Source organism: Cherax quadricarinatus, chromosome 68 (assembly GCF_038502225.1).
Source record: "Cherax quadricarinatus isolate ZL_2023a chromosome 68, ASM3850222v1, whole genome shotgun sequence".
NCBI classification, from domain to species: Eukaryota; Metazoa; Arthropoda; class Malacostraca; order Decapoda; family Parastacidae; genus Cherax; species Cherax quadricarinatus.
In genome coordinates, this window is record NC_091359.1 from 9,050,823 (window position 1) to 9,062,648 (window position 11,826).

At 41.0% G+C, this 11,826-nt stretch overlaps 1 protein-coding gene across 6 annotated transcripts in view; it reads right to left on the bottom strand.

The window, feature by feature from the left end:
• The window catches only part of LOC128697766 (pleckstrin homology domain-containing family G member 5), a 1,323,529-nt gene that overhangs the window by 462,504 nt on the left and 849,199 nt on the right, over positions 1-11,826 (bottom strand). For 5 of the 6 annotated variants that reach the window (XM_070099658.1, XM_070099659.1, XM_070099660.1 and 2 more), the window contains one exon: positions 5,940-6,051. In XM_070099658.1, the coding sequence (XP_069955759.1) occupies positions 5,940-6,051 (112 nt within the window). Of the gene's footprint in view, positions 1-5,939; positions 6,052-11,713 lie in introns of all 6 variants that reach the window. The other variant, XM_070099655.1, reaches the window with a different exon arrangement.

The following is an 11,826-nucleotide window of genomic DNA, read 5'->3' on the forward strand; positions in this document are numbered from 1 at the left end:
CTCCTCTCACAACTTCTACTGATGGTTCTTCCTCCACCACCATTACTTCCTGTAACCATCTTTTCTACCTCTTCCTTCTCTACCATCTCTTTCCCTTCCTTCTCCGCCCTAAAGACGACAACCTTTTCCTCCTCTCCTTCTCTCCTCATCCTCTCCTCCTCCTCTTCCACCCATTTCTTCCTCACAGAACATAAACAAAACTTGAATGAGAAATCTCCATCCTCGGTGAAAGGAGTAAGTCATCTTTCCTACCGTCACAGTGCCATTAGCGTCCTTTAGACTCAACGGAAAGAGTATGTTATCAAAGTGAGGGAACACTGACAGAGGCAAGACGCCCCAACTCCCATCTTACCCCCCCCCCCGCTCCCCGTGAAGAGCTTGTTACATTACCTCTTGGAGCCTTGAATCCCCTATGCAAAGTCTCGTAAGGCGCTTATTGCATTACCACTTCAGAGCCTTGGCTCCCTATAAACGTACACCACTTGTACAGTAGCCTATCAGCTTACACCCCTTGTACAGTACACTATAAACTTACACCCCTTGTACCTATCAAGTTACTCCTTGTACAGTCATCATCTCAATGTTGAGCTCAGACTTCTCTCTTGTGGATGCAAGTTTCTCTTTCCTAATACAGATTGATGTTTCTACTTAGAGAGTCATACGGTTCTATGTAGAGCCCTAAATTTACACCCCAATTATAGAGACATATCTCTTAGAGAGGTAAGCGTTTCCATATTCCTACCTAATTAGCAATACTCCCCATCTGCGATGTTTCTTCCGGTAGAGTCAATCCCAACATTGGTGGAGCCAAATGATTCCTTACAGAATCATTCCCTATTTTCAGAACACCAGAAACTCCCCTACTATAACCAATTTCCCTGTACAGGGGAATTTTTTCCCTTCCTCTTCCCCACCGCCTCGTTAAGACTTCCAGAGGTCCCTGATGAAGACCCAGGACCCTCCTACCCTCCCTCTGAAGTCCAGGACACTGGCAGCCATTAATATTCAGGAACACACACCTGCTGCCTGTCTTTCCTAAAAGCTCCCTTCCTAGAGAAAATTTCTCGCCCTTCTCACTTACTCCCTTCTCCCTTTACCACCTTCCCTTACCCAATTTATTTTTAATAAAAAACTTTCCCTACTATCTTTCCCCTTCGTTTTTATGCTCCCTCCCCCCTCTCTCCCTCCCCCTCTCTCACTCCCTCCCCCTCTCTCACTCCCTCCCCCTCTCTCACTCCCCCTTTCTCTCTCTCTCACTCCCCCTCTCTCTCTCACTCCCTCCCCCTCTCTCTCTCACTCCCTCCCCCTCTCTCTCTCACTCCCTCCCCCTCTCTCTCTCACTCCCTCCCCCTCTCTCTCTCACTCCCTCCCCCTCTCTCTCTCACTCCCCCCTCTCTCTCACTCCCTCCCCCCTCTCTCTCACTCCCTCCCCCCTCTCTCACTCCATCTCTCCCCCCTCTCTCACTCCCTCTCTCCCCCCTCTCACTCCCTCCCTCCCCTCTATCACTCCCTCCCTCCCTCTCATGCATCACTCCCTCCCTCCCTCCCTCTCCTGCATCACTCCCTCCCTCCCCTCTATCACTCCCTCCCTCCCCTCTCTCTCACTCCCTCTCCCCCTCTCTCTCACTCCCTCTCCCCCTCTCTCTCACTCCCTCCCCCCCTCTCTCTCACTCCCTCTCCCCCTCTCTCTCACTCCCTCTCCCCCTCTCTCTCACTCCCTCTCCCCCTCTCTCTCACACCCTCTCCCCCTCTCTCTCACACCCTCTCCCCCTCTCTCACTCCCTCCCCCCTCTCTCACTCCCTCCCCCCTCTCTCTCACTCCCTCCCCCCTCTCTCTCACTCCCTCCCCCCTCTCTCTCACTCCCTCCCCCCCCCCTCTCTCTCTCCCCCCTCTCTCTCTCTCCCCCCTCTCTCTCACTCCCTCTCCCCCTCTCTCTCACAGACCCACCCTAACCCTCGGTAAAATTTCCGACAATATGTTAGGTAAAAGGACACAAGTGCAACGAATGTGACATTATATTGTCAAGCCGGCTTGACAAAGCTCCTGGAGAGCGAAACGTTGCCAAAACAAAGTCGCATTAGTTGCATTTGTGTCCTTTTACCTAACGTATCCAATTTTGTTAAACAAAGTCACACGAGTGTTAACTAAATCTCTCTCCCTCTCATTCACTCTCAACAAACCCACTCTCTTCGTTTTCCAATTTCTTATTTCATCTCTCCTTTTTATCCAGTCATTCCTTCTGGTCCAGACTATCATCCTGTAAACCATCAGTGTCACTATCTTTTTTATCTTCCCAAAACAAAAAATAATGTGAATATTTTACTTTCCATTTTTCCCTGGAAATTTCTTATTTTAATTTTCCAGGATACCAAACACAAACGTACGCACACACACGCACACACGCACGCGCACACACACACACACACACACACACACACACATACGAAAATGCTCCTGGAGAAGAGAGTGGACCTAGGAGCGACCAGCGAAGACGCGGGGGTAGAAGCTGTGACTCGACCCCTGCAACCACAAATAGGCGAGTACACACACACGCACGCACGCACGCACACACACACACACACACACACACACACACACACACACACACACACACACACACACACACACACACGAAAATGCTCATGGAGAAGAGAGTGGACCTAGGAGCGACCAGCGAAGACGCGGGGGTAGAAGCTGTGACTCGACCCCTGCAACCACAAATAGGTAACACACGCTACATTTCCTTCACTAATCCAAACTCTCCTGGCAAACAATTACATATAAGTGTCAGTCTGCCACGAGGAATACTGTGCGTGCAGACAAGTACATGCAAGTGTCTGCTACAGGCAGACGCAGACACTGTACATGCTACAGTACACTACACAAACATGTTCAAAACGGGTTCTGTAAAACAAAAATTTACACATTAAACCAAAATAAAATCTTTTCGAAAACGTCCCAAAACTTGACAAATTTTAAAGACGATCTGCAGCTACTGTCACCAATTTCCTGCCTGAAAACACCAACCTTTTTTTATGACTGCATCTTGTTATAACTTCTCGTAAAAATATTAAGTCAGTTTCTGAATACAGGAAGAATAACAGTAAAGTGGTCATAACCGAGTTTTACCTCCAAACTTTCCTCCTGATATAACTAGACTTTCAGACTTTTATAGACCTCACACACACACAAAAAAAGCTAAACGCGGCAGAAAAGCTTCATCGACTATATCTTTCAGTGATTTAAATATAAATATATATATATATATATATATATATATATATATATTATATATATATATATATTATATATAAATATATTATATATATATATATATATATGTCGTGCCGAATAGGCAGAACTTGCGATCTTGGCTTAAATAGCAACGCTCATCTTGCCATATAGGACAAGTGAAAATTTGTGTATGCAATAATTTCGCCAAAATCATTCTGAACCTAACGAAAAATATATATTTGATTGTGTTCGTTTAGTATTAAATTATTGTAAACAAATCTAAAATATATATAGTTGGGTTAGGTTAAAATAAATTGCGCTTGTTATAATAAGGTTAGGTAAGTTTTCTAAGTTCCTTTTGGTGCAAAATTATAAATTTTTACATCAACATTAATGAAAAAAATATATCTTTAAACGTATAAGAGAAAATTTAAAAAAGGGCTTAATTTTAAATGAGTTCTTGCTAATTGACCAGTTTTACATATTCGGCACGGCACATATATATATATATATATATATATATATATATATATATATATATATATATATATTATATATATATATATATATATATATATATGCAGATGTCCGCACACGATATCTACACAAGAACAATTCTCATCGCAAATTAATTTCACTCAAATTTGCTTCCAATTTACGCTAGACACATCAGCACATATCGAAGATGGAGGATACGAATATTTACGACATTTAATAAAGGAAACTTTTCGCCCCACACTGTTTTTTTTTCAGTCCTGCGGTAGGAAATGACGACAATGTACATGAATGGCTCAGAGAACTGACAAGTTTAAAAATTAGACACATGCGCAACATTTGGGTATCTTAGTTGAAGAAACGTTTCGCCACACAGTGGCTTCATTGGTCGGTTTTCAAAACCATTTATCACAAAGAAGAATGATTGAGACACTTATGCAACATACGGGAATCTTTATTGAGGAAATGTTTTGCCAATAAAGATTCCCATATGTTGCATATGTGTCTCAATCTTCAACTTCATACAAAGAATAATGGTGAAGATGAGAGGGAGTTTGAGGTAATCAGTCCCTCGACCTGGAGTCACCACTCTTCTTCGTATTGGACTGATGAAGCCACTGTGTGGCGAAACGTTTCCTCAATAAAGATATCCAAGCGTTGCACATGTATGTAATTTCTCAATAACGACAAACTGAAGTTGATAAACACAAGCAGCAACTGGAAAAAACTAAGACAACGTTTCGCCTGCACAACGTTTTGTTGAAAATGGTATCAAATCTAGACAAACTGAGGATTAAGACACGTCAAATAGTTGGGTATCTATTAAGATAAAGATGCCGAACTGTTGCACATGTATTAATCTATAACAGGTTTTTACCTACTCTCCAGTCGAATAGAGTAGATTTGAGGTGATCAGTCCCCCAAGGCATGGTCAGAGATGGTCAGCCCCCCGAGCATGAGGGTCTGATCACACGCGTGGAGCATGTGAACATTTAATCAGTCGAATCTTGAAAAGATTGATGGACTGATTACATTGACTCCAGGTTGAGGGACTGAGTACCTCAAACCCCTTCTATTCTTCATCAATCTCCTTTATACTGGACTGATGAAGCCACTGTGTGGTAAAACGTTTCCGTAATAAAGATACCCAAGAGTTGCACATGTGACTAATTTATCAATTTGTCGGTTCTCTGAACCATTTATCTACATGTGATATTTTCATCGAGAAACAGGTACATACATACGTGTATGAAGGTACATAAATACGTGTATGAAAGTACATACACACTACGTGTTATGTACCTTCTCTCACATCCTGCTAGCATCACCTCGCCCCGTACAACCATCAACACACAATAATTATGTGCTTACTTGCATTTACAGCGTGACTGGTAATAATTTTCTTTACACAGTTGAATTTAAATTATTTGGTCTGGCATTAGCTAAATCTAGTGTTTGTGTGTGTGCTTTCAAAACCACTAAAAAAAATATTTATGTAAGAAAAATCTAAATATATCCTGACAGACGCAGCAAGCAGATATAATGGGAAATGAACTTTTGATCGATTAAGGAATATAGAACGGGAGAGGAACTTTGCTGGATCAGGGAATACATAACGGGGAAAGACACTTTGATAAATCAAAGAGTACATAACGGGAAGGAGACAGTATTGTCCCACAGACACCATGAAAGATATAATTATGATATAAAACATTTTCAGAAGGCAAAGTTTAACCTGATGACATCATAGGATATAATCTAGTGAGATATGATAACGACGTACAAAATACCAGGAGGAATTTATAGGATGAATATGAACAAGCTGTTCGAAAGGCAGGAGACAGGTACACAAGAGCAAACTGGATATTAAAAACATGCGAACCACAGGGATGCTTGAAAATAGTTCTCCAACCTCATAATAGTAAAAAAAAGGATACGATCTTGACAACGAAGTGGTAGAGACAGGATCTATACACATCTCCAAGAATAGGTATGACAGAGCTCACAAAGCCAGGAACCAAGATTTAACTCTTCACCCCAAACTTAGTGAAAACAAGTCACTTTTTTAATTATCCTAAGTAATTTACGCATGTTACTAAGAAAAACAACTGCTTTCATCAGAATATACTTACATAGGTGAGCATACAATATACGTTTTCTTCCTGTTAAAGAACCAAAGAAAACGCGAGGCTCACAAAGGGTGACTTACCAAGGCCATTCTCTAGCTGGTCGCCGTAGTTAGTGTCACAGACATTCTCCAGGGAGTCACACTGGCGGAGGGTGTTACTGTTGCGTCGTGAGGTGGGAGGACCCGGACTGCCCTGCAACACAATAACACTAGTTAACATACCAGCCACAACATAAATTACCCAATGTCATTATTATTACTATTATTTTCAGAGGAAAATCTAAACCAAGGATAGTGTGTGTGAGAGTGAATATGAGAAAGACGTGTAGAAAATTTGTTCCTAAGTCAAAAATATATTCTCTCAGAACCACAACCATTCAGAAATTGACTATGCACAAAATGTTAATTTTTTTTTTTTAACAATGTGGTATTGTGACAAACGACCTGAGAGAGTCAGCATGAAATAATGGACTTTTTTCAATTTGAAGTATGAGAAAAATGAGTTTTCATTTGTTCTAGGTATTTTTTCTATTACTTTCAGTATTTTATGCTTTTAAAAACATTCACAGACATGTGTATGTCTGCGCGCGCGCGCGCGTGTGTGTGTGTGTCTGTGTGTGTGTGTATATGTGTGTGTGTGTGTGTGTGTGTGTGTGTGTGTGTGAGAGAGAGAGAGAGAGAGAGAGAGAGAGAGAGAGAGAGAGAGAGAGAGAGACTGTGTCTAGAGAGAGAGAGAGAGAGAGAGAGAGAGAGAGAGAGAGAGAGAGAGAGAGAGAGAGAGAGAGAGAGAGAGAGAGACTGTGTCTGAGGGAATGAAGAATGAGACACTTGTGCAACATTTAGGAATCTTTAATAAGGAAACGTTTCGCCAGCCAGTGGCTTCTGTCCAATACATAGTATAACAGACAAAGATGAGCAGTAGTAGTATGAGGTAATCAGTTGTACAGCATGGAATCGATGTGTTCAGTCCATCAATCTTGAGAAATGTATAGCATATGTGCAGACAAGTGACTTGTATACTGCAGTCAAGCGAGTTAAAACAGGACAAATCCACTAGTCTCAGTAGGTCATGCCTACAGGTTAGGCAAGCTTGCCTAACCTCTAGGTATGAACACCAAACACCAACCCACTCGCCTGATCCGAAACGTAAACAGGAAATCATACTGTTTACAAAATACTTTAAAGTTAACGAAAAAATAATTTCTTCTTGTACGCACTGCAAAATGTGCATTTACGTATTTTTACTCGTTAATTAAACTATTTACTGACAGGGTTAGTTAGTTTAATATGTTTATTATGCACAGGGAATATAATATTCTAAATTCTACCTTAATATGTGCTCTTGTTACAGGAAATTCTAGTACTAATAAAACTACGACCGCAAGAAGAAAAATCCTAGTCGTGAGCAGACTGTAAAAATGTTGCTCCACAGTCAGCAGCAGCAGAGGTGGGTGACATTTAGGTGTGCATGCAGAAAGTCCCTTCGTATGTAGAGTATTTCAGGTAAACTTAAGCTTGCATTAAGATTAACAAGGCAATAACTGGGTGCTTTATAATATATATATATATATATATATATATATATATATATATATATATATATATATACACACACACATACACACACACACATACACACACACACACAGTTTCTAAGTGGTTGTAAACAATAAATTTAGGGATTACAATGAGCATTTTTATCGATTTCAATTGTTTTAAGGATTACAGGTCAGTGATGGGCAGCAACTGATCTACTGTTCACTACCTTAGTGTCAGTTTAGTTAGTGATCATTACTGGTTGAGGAGCTGTACCAGTAAGTTTACTGATCTGACATTAGGTACACAACCATTCAAGTATTACATGACAAAACTTTACATTATCTGAAACAAATTTGTGTATCGTTTGATCACTCTAGCATCCATAGTATGATAATTTTTTGCGATCCTAATATGATCGCACTAGCAACCCTAGTTTGACCACCCTATAAACCCTAGATTTATCACCATAGCTATTTCACACTAGCCTGAGAAACTGCTTCTCGTACATGTTTATTTCTAAACGAAATTTGAAAAACTGTCTTAGTCCCCAGACCTCTTGTGCGTCTATATACACATTCTTGTGTTACCGTCCATACGATGGATATGGGGCTTGAAAAATCCCAAAGCTCGGTTGGTAGCGCGCTGTCCGTGGTTCGATCCCAGGTACAGGTGGCACACCTGCTGTCTGTTTACCTAGCAGCAAGTAGGTACCTGGGTGCTAGCCGACTGGTGTATGTCGCATCCTGGGGAACAAGATTAATCTAAGTTGCGAGAACTGCTCTGCATAACGAGGGAGCTTTCTATATAGTACGTCGCTGATTTTGGCTATGGTCTGTATAAGTTGTATCACGTACTTATAGAAATAAATATTATGATTATTAAAATGATTATTGTACAACTCAATCTCGCATTACAGACCATAATCGTGCAAACCTGGACTTTTTTTTAAGTCTGCTCCCTAGTTAGCAGAGGTACCACAGATGTTTCTTGCAATTTGTTTATTAATATACGTTACTGCAGGTTCATGTAGCTCAACCTGATTGAAAGTAATGAAAGTATTTACCATTTTACAAAGAACGTTAAGAAACTGACGTTGGGTATAAGGGAGCTAACGTATTACAATGAGGACTCGTACGAAGACATGATACCTGTCTGGCACATACATTACCCCCCCCGCCAGAGCCCCCCACAGACATGTATACATGTATCATGACTCACGAAATCATAATGACACGATTGCAAACAAACCATACCACGGGAAGGGCTTGAACCCGACTCTCTAAGCGCGGGTTCAAGCCCCGCTCGTGGTATAGGTTATACAGTATCACTTCATTAATTAATATAAATTTGATCAATGAGGGTAAACCATGTAATATATTCATTGCTCCCGCATGGAGGACATTCTCTATAACTTTTCTCTGGATTAAGGTACTGGCAATAATGGTGTAGAGGAAGAAGCGGGGTGAGGTGTAGAGAGGAAGGAGTATGGCATACAGATGGAGGAGAGGGCAAGGCATAGGAAGGAAGGGGTAAGCCGTAGAGAGGAAGGAGGGGGTAAGCCGTATTAGAGAGAATGGGGGGGGGGTAAGGCGTAGAGAGGAAGGAGGGGAAAGTCGTGAAGGCTAGGGTGTAGCTGCAATATGGTGAGGGGAGGAAAGAGTGAACAGATGAGTGGAGGAGTAAATGAGTGAGGAGGAGAGGAAGTAGATAGCTTAAAAGAACATTTTGACCATAAAGATCATACAGTAGTGTGCAAATTAACTGAGACAGGAGTAAATTTTGTAATTCTCTCACGTCTTAGTCTCCAGCTTAATTAATGTGGTTTGGGCTCTTTTCAGAAGAATTTGATACCGATTTCTGGCAACCATCCAGCTGTAGTGTTACCCGGCGACTCTCGTCAGTGCTACAATGACTGTTGTTCTGTAGGGCTATTCATAGAAGCGTCCTCTATTAGTGAATGTATTCTCGCCAAATACCCCTGCAATTCATGATTACTGATGAAATTCATGAAGGTTACACCTAGGAAGCAAGTACTGCAGCTCTTAAAAAATATGCTGATTTCAGTATCAGACAGATCACCAAAAATTGGAGCCTAGCAAAGTCAACCGTTGGTTAGATTCTGAAGAGAGCTGCCGACACTGGTGATTGTGGAGCGATGCGTCGAGGAAGATGTGGAAGAAAACGGAAGGCAACATCTCACGATGGCAAGGTTATCATTAGAAATATGTGGTGTGAAGGATCCCAAGAAAATCAGCAAAGATCTACACAGAGATTTGGCTTCAGCTGGTGTAAATGTTGACTCTTCAACTGTTCGATGAAGACTCGAAGTTGGCAGAACTGCCAGAAAGCCGGTAAATAAACAATTATTGAGTGTTGCTATGAAGAAAAAACGGCTTCGGTGGACATTCGACCATAAGGGATGAAAGATGAGTGAAGAAAAGTCATATTTTCAGATGAGGCGCATTTTGAAGTACAAGGGTACAAATCAGTGGCAGCGAGACGGAGCAAAGGCGAACCTCTTCGGAATGGACACATTCAACAAGCGCCAAAACACCCATCTAAAGATGTTTTGGGGTAGTTTTACTGCTAAAGGCCCTGGATGGCTTGTTATTGTTGAAACAATGAACAATGACAAATGAAAGTTAACCCTGGCAACTCATTTACTTTCCATTGTGGATAGAGACTTTCCTGATGACAAAGGCATTTTCCGGCAGTATCTTGCTCCATGCCACACTTCCAGAAAAATGCTAACCTTCTTCGAAGAATAATTCTCCTGACTCAACTGAAAATCTATGGGCAATAACACAAACGCAAGATCGCGAAACTGGATTGTTCAACTGTGAAGCTAACTGCTGCTGTTATTAGGACTTGGCACCACCACGAAGAAGTTGCCAAAATGCGTTCAACATTTGTCGATTCTATGCCAAAGCGCGAAGTAATGTTTAGAAAAGCAAAGGGTAGTCATATCTTTTATTAAATCATATCATTTTCAAATAAATGTCTGATTTCATCACTGTCCCAATTATTCCCCCACCCACACACACACATATATATATATATATATATATATATATTATATATGTCGTGCCGAATATGTAAAACTGGTCAATTAGCAAGAACTCATTTAAAATTAAGTCCTTTCTAAAATTTTCTCTTATACGTTTAAAGATATATTTTTTTCATTAATGTTAATGTAAAAAATTTTAATTTTACTCCAAAAGAATCTTAGAAAACTTACCTAACCTTATTATAACAAGAACAATTTATTATAACTTAACCCAACTAAATATATTTTAGATTTGTTTACAGTAATTTAATACTAAACAAACACAGTGAAATATATTTTTTTTCGTTAGGTTCAGAATGATTTTGGCGAAATTATTGCATACACAAATTTTCGCTTGTCCTATATGGCAAGATGAGCGTTGCTATTTAAGCCAAGATCGCAAGTTCTGCCTATTCGGCACGACATATATACATACATACATACATACACGCTTGCGCGCGCGGGACAGAAGGGGGAACAAATGACCCAGGATCTGCAGCTGTTCCACAACCACTTCTAAGCGACTACATTTTGGTAAGAAAACAAATACGTGCACAATCATGTGCACAAACTTGTGCACATGATCGTATGTACACGTGAACACGTGTTCACACACACACACACACACACACACACACACACACACACACACACACACCAACGCGGACACAAGAACGCAACGTTTTGCAGACGGGAACTACAAAGCCCTAGACAACAATGGTTGAATCGAGAGCAAGAAATAAATCCACAACAAAAAGATGAGAGCCGACACACGCTGGCATGGACAGGACCTGCGGTCAATAATGCCAGTGTATACACTCCGTCAGCCATAGGGTAGACGCATTATAAATCCTAGATACATGACAATACATATATTAAAGTTATCTCTAAACCCTTCAAACTAACAAGCACAAACTTTCATAAAGTGTGTATATATTTTATACTCAAGTACAGCACTACATAACATCCGAGAGTATAAATTTGTTACAACTGGTGTAAGTGGGACTAAACAAACCTATAAAATTTAACAAATTTTCAGCACTGCCTTTTGGTTTCGTTACGAGAATATTAAATAGTTTACGTCAGTCATAAAATGAACATTCAAATGACCACAGAAACTAGTAACATGGTTGTCACCTCTACTGAGTATGCGTTTAACGGTCATTTAGACCACCACAGGCACTACAGGCGTGGTCAGCACCTGGAGGGAACCTGCGCTCAATGCAGCAGGAACATGTGAATACTATCAATCCTGTAGGATCTTGCTTACCGATGTCCCGCATTCATCAGCGGAGGATGATCTGGGTCTTATGGGTACGGAGAGCGACAAAGACAAGTCGGTCGGTTTTAAGAGATCCTCGGACACGGCCCGCTTTAAGTTTG